We start from the raw sequence: 19,339 nt of genomic DNA on the forward strand, positions 1-19,339 counted from the left end.
ACGTTTTGGTGTAGCGTGTGATTTTTAACGCGAGGGTTTCAGGTTCGATTCGTTTAAATTATTTTTAATTTGTCGCTCTGGGAGTTTTCTAGATATTAACGTTGAAAATTGAAAATTAGTTCACGTTCAATTGTGAACTTTTTGAGTTAATTTGTTTTTGTGAAGTTCTAATCAAATTGCTCAGGCTTTCATATTTCAGTTAAGTAAATAGAACGTTCTCCCACTTTAGTTATAACCCGCAACTGCACCATGATAGAGGAAACCTGCGAATCTAGGTTTTCCGTTCCCCATTTTCGGCCGATTCAATATTTCATTTCTCCGAGTGGGAATCGAACTCACAACCTGTCGCAATTGCAGCCCCCAGTATTGAACCCCAGCGCCACGGCTGGCCTCAATTCTAATTCCATTTTAACAAAATGTGTTACAAAGCCATTACTTTTCGTTCATTTGAATAATTTGAATTTAAACCATGTGTCAAATATGAGCGAATTCATTTAACATGATGCGACTCACCCTAACCCCTTTATGTCGTTATTAAGAAAATATTTTTTAATTTGAATACTAAAATATGCATTTATTGAGTCAATCACATGTGATTTTTATTTTTTATTCTTTTTCTTATTTCTGACCGAAATCATTTAAAAAAAAACCCAAAACATATATTTAATATCCATTTTTAAGTATATCCATGTATAAGTCTATAGTAGCGCAATGGCACACCGTGTAACTGTAAAATACTACACGTGTATGTTCGAGTCCTACTCCAGGGAATGAATTATTAAATATTTTCATTTCCTCACCCCGGTAAAAAGATGTAGTGCGGCGTTAAGTTCCACCAATCAACACGCAATGTCTCTAACGTTATGAGCAAGTAGAAGACATAGTACCTTAACACTAAGTTCTCTCTACCTAACCTGCTATATCCGGAATACAGCGTGAACCAAAAAGAAAAGTATAAATATACCACCCAGTACCACCACGTCCTCTCAAGCCCATAACACCACCATTTTATCACGTAGCTGACATTTAAAAATGCGATATTTATCGAGAGGATTTGATTATGCAAAAATCACCGCCAAGGGTGAATATTAAGTAATGAACTTTCGTACAATATTCCTCAATTAAAATTCAAATTGAAATCAATGCGCGAGTGAACGTTAGGAGCCCTAATCCCTTAATATGTGTTTAGCGACACGGGACTGGGTGGGGCTGGACCTGTTTTGATTATGTGGACGGTTTGTGATAGTTTATGTTGTTGGAAAATTTAGCGTTTTAAAAATATAAGCTAGATTAAGAGAGAAATTTTTAAAGATATAATGTATTAGGAGAAGGTTGCTTTGATAAGTAGTCTGATTATTATTATTATATTTATATTGCTTAGTTTAAGATGAAAAACATGTTCGTAGTATCGTTCGTAATAAAACATATTCGAATAACTTTAAAATCTATATTAAATATTTAATTTTATCTATTTAATTATCATACAAATATGTATGTAATATACAAAAGTAATTCCTAAAAATATTTTCTCATCTGATTTGAATACACAACTACCATAACATTAAGCTAGCAAGATATCTCTTATAGCTTAACTATTACTGCATAGAAAATAGAACAAAAAAAACCAAATAACCCGCACCAATCAAAAAATTACTTAAAAAACAATAGCAATCAAACCTAAACGGTCCAAAAGACCAGCTTCCTACAAAATATTCTTGAATCGTCTCAGTACTTAATGGTCTATAAAGGCACCCCATAACTTGGCTATCAGGAGGATCATTCCGAGTGTTATTCCCTCTTAATTGGCCGTTCCGGGCGGAATCGTCAATTCGAGATATTAAACTAATTTTCAATGCTGTGTAATCGTATAGACGTGCCTTTGTAAGGGTTAACTTACTGTCGTGAAATTTTGCTGTATGTTTTTCTAATTGCTTGTAGTTTCGGTGGACGTGTGTGTTTGTGGGTGGTATTTTTATATCTTTTAGCTCTAGTCAATGGGTGGGTTCGATTCCCGCTCTGGTAAGGCGTGGTGTTGACTTCCACCACTTAAAACGCAATGTCTATGAAATTGAGCAAAAATTAGGAAAGGTAAGCCTTAACACTAGGTTCCTTCTTCCTATCCAGCTATTTGCGGGATATAGCGGGGAGCTAGAAAACAAAATCATCCCCAAATTTGGAGAACAGAAGTGCAAGTATTTAATTAGAAAATATGTACTTAACATACTTCTACTACACAAGTTTTCAACTTATTACCAACGAGTTGGATCTAATTAATCTCAACTGTAATAAAAATAAAAAAAAACCGTATAATTGTCTTCCCACTTTAACTGTAAAACCAAAATTACACCCCAAAAAAATTCCGAAAACTAAAAAGGAAAATATAATCTATTTTTCTTTTCAACCCTTTCCCCAAAAAAACAACGTACAGACATACATATACCATATTCTATATATATATAAAATTTAAACGTCCACAAAAGTGACGACTCAGGAGTCGGGAGCGGCGGTCATTAAGCGTGCGAAGCGTTTTCACTTCGATGCTGCTCCGCTAATGCCTGTGACTGGCAACTTGCCTCGTTACAAATAATAGCCTAAGGTTGCAAAGTTTGCTTCTTATATATCTATATCTGTGTGATATCTATCTTTATTATGTTATTGATATCTATATAGTATGTTTCACATTTATCGCGAACACAGCAGAAAAGGCAAAGGGAACCTGGCAACCTAGAGTTAAGATTTTTAGAAGTTAAAGGAAGTAAGGCATTAAATCTTGAGTGACGGAACTTAACGTAGCAAGATCTATCTATAACCTATCTATATTATTTATAATTAAAGATATTTATAGATGAAATGAAAATAATTAATTTCATATTATTTATTAAAAAAAATCTCTGCTATGCGTAAAGAAACTTGAAAATTCTTAAATAAATAGATACTAATAGTCAACACGAAACAAATATTTTTATAAATTTTCTATATAAAAAATCAATATTTTTTTAATATAAAAAATATATAACAATTCTCACTCAATTCCTGAAGAGTTAAAGTTCACCCCAAATAAAACGTTCCAAAAATACCCAATCCAGTCAAAACGTCGTAGCGTAGTAATTCGTAATTATTATAAGAATCGCTCGCAGGGACAGGAGAATTAATGACTCCATGGAATTCCGCCAGATTCCCAATAAGAGGTGCTCCTCCACCTCCACTTCCACATTCCTGTCGTATAACGTCATTACGCTACCCAATAAACTAATAAAGGAGATGCAACGCTACCCTCATGTCAAAATAAAAATGAGACTTTATGTAGTACGGTTGATGAATTGTGGCCGCTTTGAAGTTTTGCGCATACTAAATTTGGGAAGAAATTAGTGAAAAGTAAGAAAAATCGTCTACAGCTAATTTCAGGGCGTCCACGACTCTTGAACCGTACTGTACACAGAAAATACAACCTTGCAGCCATTGGCATAGATGTTTTGGGTAGAAAGCATTTATGGGTCCCACTCTGGGTGCCAATTTTAATTAGCCCAACCATCTATAGGGTCCGGCGGAGGGTGTGCAAATAGGGAACCTGCGTAGAAGGAGCCAATCCATCAAAATCATTACGACACCGCGCTTGTCACTTTATAGGGATTGCGGATTAGGGCGTGACGTCGATAGATCGTCTTATTGTCAGCTTTTCGTCGATAGGTGATAGATATACAAAACTGAATTGTGTTGGATTCTATGGTGTTGGTTTTGCGTATAATTGTGGTGATACTTTCTTGGTAATATAGGTAAATTAGATTTTTATCTTTTTCTATCTTTTTTTCTGTTTCACGCTTTATCCTAAACACAGCAAGGTGGGCTAAAACACTCCGTTCACATTAAGACGCTTCCGTTCTTCATTTTTTATTGTTTTAAATTAAGGTTTAACACAAACTATAATTTAATTTTAAAATATTTTAAATAGTGATATTTTACACGTAAGCTTTTACTTATAGATAATAAGCGATATAAATAAGAATTTATCTTCATTTCATTCAGCATCATATATACAGGCAATTTAGAAGTTGATAAGAAACGGAGAGAATAATTCCTTATCTGTGGATTATTACAGCTTATCAAAAATACGAAAAAAAATCTTTTAAAAATTTCCATTCCCTTAATTCAAAAAATTAAAAACTAATATTAGTGTTGTGAAACTTTAAAATTAGGGCTTGTACGAGTTATTATTTTATTATTTTGCACAACTCCGTTGATTCCCACGATGGCACATCCCTAGCGGCACGTGCGCTCGGTTGATTGGCGTAACTCGATAGTTCTGCCATTTGCCTCACTCCAGTATTAGGGGTATCGCTGTTTTCTCAAACAAAATACATTAAACTAAGTATAGTGAAGCCATAGCGGCGTAGCGGCTCTAACTGTAAATGAGACGGTTGTGGATTCGATTCTTACTTGGGGAAAAATAAAGTAAATTCAATTCCTGGCTCTGGTTATAAGACATAGGATATTGAGTTCTGAAAATCAACTCGCAATGTTTCGAAAATTTGACGAAAATTGGGGAGAATAGTGTTTTAACACTAAGTTCTCTCTGCCTTTCTGTACAGGGTGAAATAGTAACTAATCTAACATCTATATCTATTATAATTTTAAACACCAACTTAGATTATTTTTTTAAATATTAGACAAGTTTTTTTTTCCGGGTTCAACGCACTCATCTCTTTAAACGTGATTAACAGTTCCGAGATTACGATCTTCCAAGACGTGTCAGTCTGTCTGTCAGATGTCTTTGGAGCTTAATATTTATTGTTGTGTGTGCTCATATATATTTTTAGGTTTATTTTAGAAACCTCATCTAGTCGAGATACGTGACTACTGTATCCATCTAAGAAGAAGGAATCTAAAATATTATGATATATTACTAGTTTTTTCTACTAATCTTCATACCTTATTCCACATACCATTTTCTGTCCGAATTCCAATCATTCGGTATTGAGTGGCGGAATTCAACCTTAACCTTAAAACCTTAACCTTAAAATCAGTGCCTTTACCCTAGTTTCCCCCTCCCTATCTTGCTTTATGCGGGATACGGCGAGAAGCTGGTTTATATATAATATGAAAATAAAAAATACAAAGACAACTTCTCTAATACCAAAGATTTCAGTCAAATCATCAAATTTCATAACTAAAACATCGTACATAAATATGTGTGTTATTATCTCAAATAACCCCATCGATTCGACCCCAACAGTTATCCAGCCCCAAGTTTGGTGGTACACCGTGCAAGGGTCGCGAGTTCGGTGTCGGGTTGCGGCAATCGGCTTACAAATGCCATGGGAGCAAACACCATGCCGTAGAAGGATCCGCTCTAATGAGCAGTTCAGTAAACGAACGCTTGCAGAGTTTATTTCTGTCGCTACGATATACTAGTTACTTGTATTGCGTGGAAATTCTTTCGCCTTGTAGCGTTTTTCCACAGAAAAAAGTGTTTATATTAGGTTTCAGTGCGCTCTTTTATGTTATTTTGTATTTCCTTGACCAGATGGTATTTAAATTTATTAGTTCAAGCGATTGTACGTGTTTTACATACGTACATATGTTGATGGATGTTATAAATGTAAAGTATATTTTTTGACAATGTCTTTTTATTTTCAATTTCTTATTGTAATAGAAAAGTTGAAAGTAATTAGAGGCCACCGTTGCGGGTCGTGGGATCGATTTCCACTCGAGGGTATAAATTATTTTCTTTTCCTGGTTCTGGTCATACTCAATGTCCCAAAAAATGAGAGGCGTGTGGGGAACAGAGTGTGCTCTCTGCCAATCCTGCTATAAGCGGGATACAGGGTGAACCTAAGTGACTTGCCACTAATTTAAACAATACATAATGACGAAAAAAAACCACACACCACTAAATTGAAAAGCTATCTATTGTTTTTGCAAAACAAAATAGAAAGATGACACTGCCAATTCCATTACATTAAGTTAATTTTCATTCTCTTGACTTTTCACACGCGCGTCCCCACGCCGTGTTTGTACACTCATTTGGGGGTGTATTAGTGAATATTAGGGGGTGTGTGTCTGTGTGCGTGCACGTAAGATGAATTAGGGGATTACTAGCCCTGCATCATGCGAATGCACTCTGATTTTGCACGCTGATAGTGTACAGGATGATTGTTTTTGTTTAAAATTATAGTTATACTTATTACTTACCTAAAACAATAATCATTATTATTTTATTAAGGACATAATCTTTGGTTCAAGATAAAATTGAAAGTTATATACCTAATTAAAATATTATATTATATTTGTGTCTGAGTGATAGAAAATAGCACACAGTGGTTTGTCACTATACAATTAAAAAAACTAAAAGGCAAAGTGATTTACATAACACCTTGAGCCTATATTACAAGAACTTGCCCAATCAACTAAAACACACACTTGATTTCCTCTACTACATGATAGATTAATCAGAAAATGATGAATTATAAGGAAGTACCATATCTCATTGATCTTTAATAGTAAAAACTAGTACAAATATAATACATTTCAATTTTTATATAATATTTTTAATTTTTTAAGTGTTATTCCACATCAAGGATAGAAAAATAAAAATGCACAAAAATTTTAACCTAGCGAGATTCGAACCCGCGCATTTTGACAACGTTCCAAGGGCTTGGACGGTTTCCAAATATTAATTTTTACTTCAAAAAATAAATTAAAAAATGATCGATATAGAATTATAATTTTAGGGTAATTTTAAAATGATGTATAATTAATAAAAATAACTATATCACAACACCCTATATAACAAGTGGGGGTGGCGGGTAATGGCGTAAAAGTAATTTTATTACTTTGCCCCTATTAACATGACAATGCAAGCCACCGGTCGCATACGATACGCAACTCGATACTGCATTTCGTCATTGTCATACATTACGTTTGAATTTTAATATAATATATTTAAAATAGAAGATATAATTAATATATTAAATTAATTTTATTAGGTTTTAATAGCAAAAAATATATTTTAAAAAATTTTGCCTTTAAATATTGAAATACTTATATACGTATAAATGCTACAGCATTTGGATCTATATAGGTTTTATTTTTAAATATTTCTATCTGAAACTATCGTACCGCAGTGATGGTTGTGAGTTCAATTCCCAAACGGAGGATTGTGTCGCTATGTAGTAAATAGCAAGAAACTCATAAAAACAAAAGGAAACTCAAAAGGAGAGTATATTATAATGAAATGTGTAGGTAAATTATAATTTAGCAAGATATAATTTTACAATATTTTAAAATGTTGTTCCCACACTTAATATTATAAACATATAAAACATCCATTAACGTAAAATTTTATAGATACGAAATTTTTAGTCGATCGATATATTTAATTTAATTTACTTTCATAAAATATAAAACTGATAATTATAACATTATTAGAAATTAGTGAAAAATCGTCTGAGAATGATGAAATTATTCTTTAAATAGCAAAATTCCCACACAAATTGTATAAAGCGACAGTAATTTTGAATTAACATAATATGTGCATAAATATAAATTTTGCGTTGACACATACGTCGAGAAAGCTGAATTTTAATAGATTGTAGAACAAATGCTAAAAAAATCTAGTGAAAGAACCTGTTTAGGGTTCCGTAACTGAATGTCAATGAAAACGAAAGAAGAGTTCCGCCCTTATAAATTTGCCTGACTGACTATTTGTCTGTCCATATATCACAGCTGTTATTCTATAAGCAAGGAGAAGATATATCATGATATAAATGATAATGACAGTGACTAACGCAACTTCTGAGTTCTTAACTTTTTTCTAATTTAAAAATTTTGCCTGAAACTCGTTGACAGCTTAGTCTATCTAGACTGGATAAACCATGGATATCACAATTATGCTATGAGCTATGATCCTAAAGAAAATTGCTTACATATGGTTAAAAATAAAATTGGTTATTGGACTAACCAGTCCAGAAAAACAGCAAAAAAACAATACGAAACGGCAAATTCGAAAACAATTTTTCCATCCAACAGAAAAGGCTTGCAAAGGAAGAAATAAGATGAAATCTACCCTCGAGCTGATTCAATACAGTGTTGTGATAAATATTTGATGTGCCTCAGTGAACTCTAATTTGTTTATCGTGTTCGAGCTTTTGTTCCTTACACGTAGCGTGCCTTTTCCAAAGTGAATTTCTTTTCAATTATTCAGAATTACAAACGCCTACATGCAGTCAGTCCTGTGCTCGTTGCCTACTTCACTGTTGCGAGACATTTTATTTAAGTCTAGGCGTGGACTTTTAAGTTAGTGTTAGTTGTGTGTTTGGTATTTGAGTGAGTGAAATTTATAGTTTTTTTTACAAAATTCACTTTAAACTTTAAATTCACACATTTACAAATTGACATATTCTTTTTTTTTTGTTCATTACAAGTACTTAGGAAGTCATGTTACATGGTCAGTAGTCTTATAAGAAGCTACCACCAGCACGGATGGTAATTCTTCTTCAAATATCCGAAAAAAGAACTCAACAGTGGTTGTCTTAAACAGCATTTAGTTTCACACATCAATATATTTATGGTTATTAAAACAATATATTTTTAAAACAATTATTAGTCTTTCAATCAACCACACCACCAATGAACCATACAGAAATTAATATAGACAAGCAAAATAAAGGAATAGCAATTACAAACTCGAGTCAACCAGCCACACGTATGACGGCGACGGGACGTACCTAGAATTAATTAAGCATATATACTCGAGATAGAAATCATAGTGGCAGGTGATTAAATAAATGCTAGTTGGTGTTTCTAATTAATATGCCAGACGCACCGCTGATAAGCGAAGTCGAGACATCTCGCGGCGTTACTCGCTGCCTGGTGTTGCTGTTAACACGTTGTTATAATGTGGCAGACGAATTTGTCTCTTTTATACTAGTTAGGTTAGTCTAGGGAATGATTCCATAGTAGGTGATACAGTTCAGTATATTAGGTAGTAGGTTCGGTTTGATATTGGAAAATGTATATTTATTCTGCATTAGGGGGAATGATTATGTTTAAATTATTTTTACTTTCCGAGTAGGTACATCTATCACATAATGTCACCGGAAATGTGCTAAAAGAGAATAGACTGCTTACCTTAAATCTCTCCACTTACATTCCTTAAAATAAATAAAAAAAAATTAAATGCTATTTGGATATTAATGAAATAATTTTCAAATATAGTTAATTAAAACCAGTTTGAATCTTGTATCGTTGATAGCGAATCAACTTATCTGCTAATGTTACTTTATTATTTTTGATAACAAAACGTCTATGCTAATTAAATTTTATTTATTTCCATAATTATCTTCGATATATTATTAGCTTTTCTAATTTTTATGATTTTTGACGATTTGACACGAATAGCTTTCTTCAGTTCAGTCTTGATTGTGATTATTTTTAATTCGATTATCAAAAATATGTGCATTAATAGGTGCTATAAAATTTTTAAAAAATAATTGTGATCATTTTCAAGCCAATATACTGTATTTAGACAGCGTATAAAATATACGTACTCGTACGTTTTAAGGTTCCATAAACGTAACGGTTAAGGATTTGATTCCCACTCGAAGGAACTAATTATTTTCATTTCTTCGCATTGGTAGCAAGACTGGTTGCAGGTTGATTTCCGTCAATCAACAAGTAATGTACCTATCATAAATAAAACAGAGAGTGAGAAACGTAGTGTTTTAACATTATGTTCCCTCTGCCTATCCTGCTATGGGTAGGAAACAGCGTGAAGCCAAACAAGAATATAAAATAAGGAATTTTAGTAAGAAGTAACATAATCTGCTAATAAAAAATAAAAAAGATTTAATTTTAAATTAAAATATTAATCTTATATTTCTCTTTCAGGAGATGCCAGTAACGCGAGTATCGGCTCAGGCGAGGGCACGGGGGAAGAAGATGATGACACGAACGGTAAGAAGAACCAGAAGAAACGGGGCATATTCCCCAAAGTGGCTACCAACATCCTGCGGGCGTGGCTGTTTCAACATCTAACGGTAAGTAACATATTCTTCATGAGACTTAAGTCCATGCTTAGACTTTAAATTCATTAACACTATGAGAAAACTAGATGTGATAGGTACCCTATTTGATTTTTGTAAACTGCAATAAACGATTTATAACTTTTCTTTATAATTTTAATATATTTATATAAGTATCATCATCCAAAACAAAATATTAATTGGATATCGCAGACGTAAACGAATATAATATAACTCTAAACAATGATGATTCATACCCCAGTAATATATGACAGGCTTACCCGAAACACAAATGGACAATAGGTTGAACCCAACAAAAGTTCAGTACTAAAATTATTATCGAATAAGCTTAATAGCTGTTTTAACTTCACCATACAAAGTTGAAATCACGCAACGGACGTCAGCGAGACAATTGGACCACGGCACGGGCGGAGCTGCGGAGTTTTCAATTAAAATTTTCCAGCGAAAGCAATAAATTTTTCATTGCGTAGACAAAGAACGGGAGCGACTCAAAGGGCAGGGCTCCTATGAATGCAATTAAACTCGTCCGCGGCGTTCAACACCTCAATAACGGTACCACCTTCTATCATAGTGATTGATGGTAAAAAATAAACATTAGCATAAGAAGTTACCTGAGCTGCTCGCCGAGTGCACAGCGTTGCGTAGTAATTTCTAGAATGGCTTCTGCGACTGGAGGGTGCGCGGGAGGGCGGCGGAGGGAGGGAGGGTTGCGAGGGGATGCAATTTCATTACCGGTCCGGATCCGCGCCCATAAATCACCGGCTCCGAAGAAGGCGCTCTGCTCAGTTCAGGTGACGCTCGCAAAGTCTTCTGAGCCCGGTGTTTCTGTTTCCCTCCGCCCCGCGGACCTCACTCTCTTTATGGCTACGAATTTGAGTTTTAATTGTCGCCGCGGAAAAGCTTTTACCGACGCCAAGAAGCTGAGCATTGAGGATTTATTCCTGTAAACTAAAATTCCAGCGCTTTGTTTCCGTCCGCGAACTTTCGGAGTTTAAAAAAGTAGGTACCATCGACAATCGAATTAGAGAGCTTTTAGCGTTCCGTTTCGCGGGTTTTTGCGCGTCCCTGTCCGCGTCCATTACCGCTCTCCAAATTACTTATAATTGCTTCGTTTAGTGCTAAGTGCTTTCATTACGGCGGCCGCGGAGTTCCACCGCGCGCTCGCGGTACTCGTGGACGCTGGGACTCGTGGAAATCTGTATCGTATTTCAAATTGTAATTGAACAGCTACATGCTCGGTCACTGCATGATTGGTGCGTTGGCTGTGCGGTCGGACGCAGACAATACTTCAAATGGGCGTCAAAAAGCACGTCGCTCCACGCCGTCGGTCGTTGCGGCGCGGCGTTTGTAATATTCATTCGATTACGTTGCGGGAAATGGGCCGCGGCCACCGCCGAGCGCTGACACCTGCCGAAGCCGCATTCGCGACTATCAATCGAACGAATGAACGGAATGTTTCAGGTCAATGAGTGAAGATACTCGTATGAGCATACCTTCGCTTGTTAACCTTTGCTGATCATTCAGTCATTATTCCGTATCTAGGATAATTCTGGCACCAAACAACACTAGTCCAGGCTCGTGTCGTTTATGAAACCAAAAAAGGAGATGTCATCTGTGACCGCTAGTTGGTGGCCATCGAGCGTTGGTCTATGTATTTAAATTCCGTACGGGGCGTGCAATATTGGTAACAATCTGACTGTGAACGGTATGAATTTTAAAACTTTTGCGTCCATACGAATTTGTATTTCATTGATCCGGGTGGTTTCCAACGATCGCGGACCGGTTGAGAGCGTGTTCTGAATGGATATGACCTTTTACTAAACACACTCAGGGCTTATTATAATGCAGATAACGCGTTAATTGCATATTAAATGATTAATTTGTATAAGCGAGTGTTAGATAGACAAATTATGCTCTTAGCGTTCGTTCTTGACCTTTTCGTAATATATGTACGGACAGACTGACTATTTTAATTTAAATTAAGTACATATATAATGTTAAGAGGCCTTGAGGACAAAATTGAGCTTAATAACATGGTTTTGGTACAATCCTAACATGTTTGCTCAATTTGATTCAAGAAAAGCGTGATTTTTCGTACTCTAACGCAAACTTACAAGGAAAATAGATTAGTGAGTGATTTATCACTTAAATAAACAAAAATATTGTTTCTGACCATATGTCTATCTGAAAATGCATTTTTTTGCATATAATAAATCATGAAATACCCGCCAGCACTAACTTACGCTTTCATTAAAACCAAACTCTTATACAGTATACATAATAAAGTGTATTGTCACGTAATCCCGTTAATCATCAATCTATCCCGGGATTGCCGTCGTAGGGATGTACCTGCTACGTGTCGCGACACCCCGGGATATTTCACAAGATATAATATTGAATAACGACGCCTCACAAATCCCACCTTGGGACTTTAAGCCCTTTTTGGGGGCTAAAAATAATTATAAGGCCTCGGTAATCCCGCGACAACACGCCGCAGCCCCGTGCTGCCTTTTGTTTCTGTGAACATCTGTTCGTGGACTCAAATGATGATTATCTTGTCATTTATACAAATACTGTAGAATGGTTAATGAGGTTGTTAAAATGATTGTAAATTTTAATTTTTTTATGCATTTACAATATTGTTTTTTTTTCTGTTGATATTTTTCTAATTGAAGTTGTCTTATGAGGTCGTAGCGAACTAGGAGCACTAACGTTCCCAATCGAGAAAATGAAATATTTAATATTTTCATTTCGTCGCTCTGGTAACGAGGCAATGCACCAAGTGGGAAGCGGAAATGTCCTAATGGGAACGGAGAACATTAAGAATGCAGTTGTGACATGTCTTGCGCTTGATAGTTGGAAGATATAATATAATGAACCGCAAGAACTATAGGACAAACAAAATGTCTTAATAAAAAAAGACATTTTATACAAAACGTAAACCAAATACGACCATAAACATAATATAGAAAACAAAATATATATTAAACAACAAATACACAAAAAAAATCCCATCCCATCAAAACACACAAGCTTTATTTCACGCGACAGGCCGTTACAAGAAGATCCAACATCATAGACGTGATATGGCGAAACGCGGAATCTCTAGCGCGGTGTTAAGTTACGACAGTATCGAGTTCTCTTTGATATCCACCGCTCCGGAATGGAAGCATCGGCAAAGAATTTATACTTTATTTATGCTAGTACCGTCCTTTGTTATGTTTGTTTACGGTTATTATGGGAGCATGTCGGAAATACTCGGTTAATAGTTGATTGTGTTCAATACGAGAACTGTATCTGCTCGATGCTCGATAGCGAGCGCGTTAAATATGTATGTGACGTGCGTGGGTGTCGAAAATGAGGTAGTTTTATAACTTTAATGGTATTTTTATGATAGAATATATTTTTTAATATTAATGATAATAATGTCTGTAAAAGGCATTCACTTATTTCTTCTTTAGAAATCACTTATCTATCAGTTATCTATACAATTTATCTATTTGTACATATCTATCTAACTATTAACGGACAGATGATATCTTTTAACGTTAGTGAGTATAGTTAATCGTAATTCTGTGATTGCCACACATTAATACTACGTAGGTACAAGCAAGCCATATTTCAATACCAATATAACAAAGTTGTAAACATTGTATCATCGTTCTGGTCCTGGAATCGTCATGAGAATATCACATTGAAATTAATTTTCGCTTTGTTTTCATAGCAAAGTTTTTCAAAATTCATTTTTAAATATTATATAACTTTGCATCTATTTAAATATCGCTTTTCTAATGTAATGCTTAATCTAGATGAGGGAAATAAAAATATTTCAAAAGAAACGTTAAGTGAGATTTGAACCACCATTAGTATTTTAAATCAGGCACAATCCCAATTTCCACATCGGCCAATGTATAATAAATAGGATATATAACTTATCATTTTTAATCAAAACAGTAAAAAATACTAAAAATTTTTAAAAATAGGTACCTTAATAACTAAAAATTGTATCCAACACGAGCCACTCTAACATGTGGCGAAATTACAAACCGAACAAAATATACCCAGCAGACGTTATTTCGTAACCGAACGAAAAAACAGCCTTAATTCTTAGGAGATACCCTCGCCGCGTCGCGTCCAATATTAATAAATTCTCATCTCCAGGATTCGTATGCAATTTGCCCCGACTTCTCCAAGTAAAACTTATGAGTCGCCCTTACCGAATAAACCAAGGGAAATAACGAACTTTATTCAACGGTTTTTCAGCGAAAATAAACAAAATTGAACCATATTTTGGAACATACGCGTTGTTGGATTAATGCGAACTGTGTATTTGGATATTTTTAACGTTTTACAGTAGATTGTGGATTTTTTAAAAGAAATTTTGAAAGGTTTTGGGTAAATAATAATTTTTATTGTGTTGGTATTGTACCTGTACCTATATATTATGTTTTTAGTTTATATAGATCACTCTTAGGGGAGAAACTATATATTTAAAATAATTTAATTTCCCGCAAACAATACACATTACAGAGAAGTAGAAAAGTAAAGTGAGTTATTATGTTCAGAAATCTATAGAATGTTGAAATAGTTATAAAATATTTTAGAAAAGAAAAAAAAAGTAAGTAAGAAATATTTAAAATCGAACATTTCCGTTGCCTCTTGAAAAAGGAATTTTGAAATGTATATATAATCTTATATTATTATAATGTTGCATATATTTATCCAAAAAAACCCCCATCTTTACACACTAGAGGGCGACAGAAGTTATTTCCGGAAAGGGGAGTCCTGCTAGATCGCGCTTTTTAAATCGTTTAATGCCTTAACGGGACGGACAGGAAATTCGGATCCAACGGAAATAGAGTAGCTACGTGAAATAGCACTGCACTATGAGATGGAATGGGATAGCTATATTGTAAGAGCGCGCCTTGAATACGTAATGTGTTTTAGATAGTGTAAAACGTTTTATGTTTCCAAATCAATTAAAATTAAAATTTGGTCTGAGGAAATTCACGGAAGAAAAGGAAGAGCTATTGAAAGGCAATGGAGTAAGAGAAGTTTTAATTAATACTAATAGCAAAAATCGTAATTTTGTCGGAAAGTAAAAACGGAATGACTTACCACTAAGTTCCTTCTGCCTTTTTTTAATATATAGCAAACTCGATCCAAACCATACAAGATTATTATATATTATTAGATTAGTCAGCAAAAACAAACAAACAAACCCTAATACTAAAAACATCCTTTGATTGACAAACAATCGGCAACTCCAACGACGTGCTCTCTCTCTACCCAACTCCTGACTCCTGCCAAATAGATATCCACGTCAATATTGTCTCAAAGTAACCCTTTAATAGCGCCGCCGACACAGCGGCTATGCACACGCTGATAACAGTTGGGGTAAACAGGATCGAATGACAAGTATTAATTAATGGATGAAAAAGCTATCTTTTATCTTTGTGCTCGATTTGTTCAGAGTTCACGGTGCTATTCTGATGATGGAAACTCAAATTTTCTTTAGATTGTAAGAGTGTTTGGGCACTTGATGTTTGATTGTAAACGCAATGGTCGTGGGTTCGATTGCCAGTAGAGGCAATAAGTTATTTTCGTTTTCTAGCTCTGGTAAAGAGACAGAGTGCGGCATTGAGTTTCACCATTTAACATAGAGTTTTTTTTTTAAATTAGACGGAAAATGTTGGACGCAGTGTCTAAATATGAGAAAGCCTCTGTGTACGCTTCTGTACGCTAGCCCAAAGCCCAAATTCCAGTTAGAGATACTCCAATAAAGAAATATTCGTATTGTAATAAAGAAATAATGATCATAACAAGACAGGTACGAGCCATATTTATGGCTCGTACTTGTCTTTATTTAACGTTATTTAACAATATGCTAATGACATTATTTAGTAGTTACATATACTAACTTATTCTTTACATAGAAAAAAAATCATAAATTTCTCATCCATTATTATATAACTCTTTAAAATTTACCACAAAACAAAATCGATAGCCACCATACATCAAGAACCCTTGGACCGTCCGCTACTCTGGACCCCCACATCCTGTAACCTGAGACCGTCCACCCTGATATCTTATCTTAACGAGCCACCCGCGGGGGCTGGCCGCTGGAGTCACCCCAGATCTCACCCAGATATGGAATGGGCAATTTTGGTCAACTCAACTAACTATACTCTTGGAACGAGACTTGTTGTTTATAAGTAATTGTGTGTAATACTATTAGCTTATTTGATCTTGATATTATGTCGCTTAGATTAGACCGGTCGATTGCATAAATAGTTTTAATATGGAGTTTCTTTAATATTATTTTGATAAAATACCATACAAAATACGCCGAAACCTCTTATTGATATCTACAATACACAAATATTAGAACAATAAACAAAAAGAAACATACCAAAGACCAAGAATCCATCGAAAATCTCCAAAATATATGATATAAAAAATTTAATTTCCTCATAAACCAAGACAAAATTAGTTCATAAATAAAACAAAAGGAACGACAGCGAGAAGAAAACATAATCTGAGCCATCCTATATAATATGAATGTTACAATAAGTTATATTATACATACCGGGTAATATCCACAATCCTGGAAAGAAGCTCCAGAGAGCTCCAGTCTTTGATTAATGTTGGCCCGTGTGTCGCTATATTGCCAGAATTTATTTGAAAGGGTGCTTGGTACATGAGACGTTATTGCAAATCTAAGTATATTAAAAGGAACGTTGTGTGACACCTGCGCTTAAATGGGTCGACGAGATGAATCTTTATTTCAATAGTCAATATACAGTAAAAAGAATGGGATTTGGATTTTGGGTGGTGCTAAATCCTTGGTGGGATGCAGATTTGGTTTTATGGTTTTGGTCGTTTCGATTTCTATATCTACTATATACGTTTTATGGGCTTCGTGGCGCTGGACCTCTGGAGTCAATGTCTGAGTGTAAATGCGACAGTTGTAGGTTCGATTCCCACTCAAAGTAATGAGTTTCTTTCGTTTCCATGGTGTTTATACTTCCATACGTAGAATTCAGCATGAAGCTAAAATAAAAAAAACAACATATAATTTTTTTATCGAAAATTACGAGTTTATCTTTAGTATTTCATTCAGAAATTTAAAGTGAACCGGTTATTTTCCGTAGTTGTATCAGTATAATAATTTAGCACACTTTACGAGTTATCAATAATCCTTTTTATCGCGTTATGATAACTAAAATGTAAAGTGCCTTTAAAAATGCACCTTCCACACCCGCAGAGACCCTCCGTAATAGGTTTTAGTGCTTCCACCGATGAATGTTTAATAAGCAAGTGAACCCTTCCTCTCGCCGAGCTGGTGTCCGAGGCTTTTTTTAAACGAGGGTAGTTTAAATGTTTATTAGATAATAGGGGATGAAATTTGTTTTCCATCAGGGCGGCAATTCGAAGGAAAGGTACACACAGGATACAATATTATTAGATTTGAAAAATTGTTGTATTTTTATACCAAACAATATAAAAACTTTCTTTTCAAAAACAAAATTGAAGTTATTTGCTTTTTAATTCCGTTTACAATGTAATTTCCGGGGTCGAAGTTGCGCAGTAAATTTGTGCCGAGCTGAATGGGGGGGGGATACCTTGGAAAATTTTTCCAACAAAACTTGCTTTTACAAAGTCGGTGAAGTTGGTGCAAGTAATCTAAAGTTAGCTGGGACGGCGGCGGGCTATTTAGATGCACATCTTAACTTCGCAATATATCTGGATTGTGAGCCTGGCCAACTACGGGAGTGTTTCTCGGGTGCTTTTAAACGTTTTTCTGGAAACTCTTATATCAGTAATGAGATGAACTCTATAGGGGTTACGTGTTAGAGTTAAAATATTGTTGTAAGTGAAAGATAAGACTAGATTGTTTGGAAAAGATTGTAAATGACATTAACATTGGACTAAGTTGAAATATATACCAACTAAGCTTTATATATAACCTATAATATATCTTTCTAAATATATTGTTTCTCTGACAAATAGTAATTTATTTATTAATTATGTAAATCTATGTAATATTAAGGTCGTCATGGCTCAGTGGCACAAGTATGTCACTGTAGACGACGCGACCCTTGTGGGTTCGATTCATATTCTGGAAAATGAATGATTATTTATTAATATTTTCATTTCTTGACTCTGGTAACAAGGCAAAGCGCGCGAGAAATTGAGTGTTTTATCACTATATTCCCTTTGCCTACCCTACTATATGCTGATAACAGCGTGAACCTTAACTTGAGCTTAATAATATTAAATAAATTATTTCAAATTCGCACTAATTGAAACTTTAATTTTTTAATGAATTTAAAAATGAAATTAAAATTCACCGTCATATCTAAAATAAAAATTACATACTTTATTAATATGTAAAATTCGATATTTTAACATACATTTCAAAGATTAATCCACTGTTATCTATAATATATCGCTGCTTAGTTCCTCTCATAATGGCCATGTGGAATGTAACGGCTGTAGGGGAATTGTGCTTAAGATGACATACTTTTTGTTTGAAGACAAATATTTCAAATTAATAAAGTCATCTGAGAACAGCATATTGCGTATACTATTATATATTTCATAATCTACGAAATTATTTTAGTTTCAGAACAATCATCTTTCAAACATCTTAAAAATAAACAAAAATCGCACTTAGGTCGACCAGTGTAAGACGACATATCTACAGGGTAAAATGACATACTTAGTATGTGGTATAAAAACCCCATCATTATTTGTCGAGCATAGTTCACAAATAAATAGTTTCTTCTTTGCTGGGGGGCTTTTAAACAGTATTAAGGCCAGATTCATACATGTTGCAAATTTTATGAGGTTGGATTCCGTTATCAGTCACTTCCTTTTCCAAAAGGGAAATAAGCTTCGTCACTGACGGCTCTTGAATGCCCTTGCTCTAGCAGCCTCATCCATCTCTTCTTGTGACCAATATATATTCGTTTGTAATTGCCAGGCATTTTGTAGGTAAAGCAAAAAAAATACATCGATTCTATTTATAAGGGTAAGATAGTATGCCATCTTATACTCACGTTTTGTATGTCATCTTACCCAATAGATATATGAATTTAATTTTAACCGTTGTGCCAAAAGGTTATAGGTTAGGATGCGCTTTTAACGTTAGTTGTGTCATATAATAATCCTATTTTACATTTATAATTAGTTCAAATTGAAAATCTTTATCTTACATGTCTTTTCACCATCAAGCAAAAGCGAAAGAAAAATTTGTTGCAATTGAAAATAACGAAAACATGAATTACTTGCCC

General features: G+C 34.5%; 1 protein-coding gene across 2 annotated transcripts in view; it reads left to right on the forward strand.

Annotated features, from left to right (window-relative positions):
• The window catches only part of hth (Meis homeobox homothorax), a 262,885-nt gene that overhangs the window by 158,792 nt on the left and 84,754 nt on the right, over positions 1–19,339 (forward strand). For both annotated transcript variants that reach the window (XM_085189188.1, XM_085189189.1), the window contains exon 10: positions 9,886–10,034. In XM_085189188.1, coding sequence (XP_085045314.1) covers positions 9,886–10,034 — 149 coding nt within the window. The remainder of the gene's footprint in view (positions 1–9,885; positions 10,035–19,339) is intronic.

Source organism: Heliconius melpomene, chromosome 8 (genome assembly GCF_056956725.1).
Source record: "Heliconius melpomene rosina isolate 202511_hmr_F chromosome 8, ASM5695672v1, whole genome shotgun sequence".
Classification (NCBI taxonomy): domain Eukaryota; kingdom Metazoa; phylum Arthropoda; class Insecta; order Lepidoptera; family Nymphalidae; genus Heliconius; species Heliconius melpomene.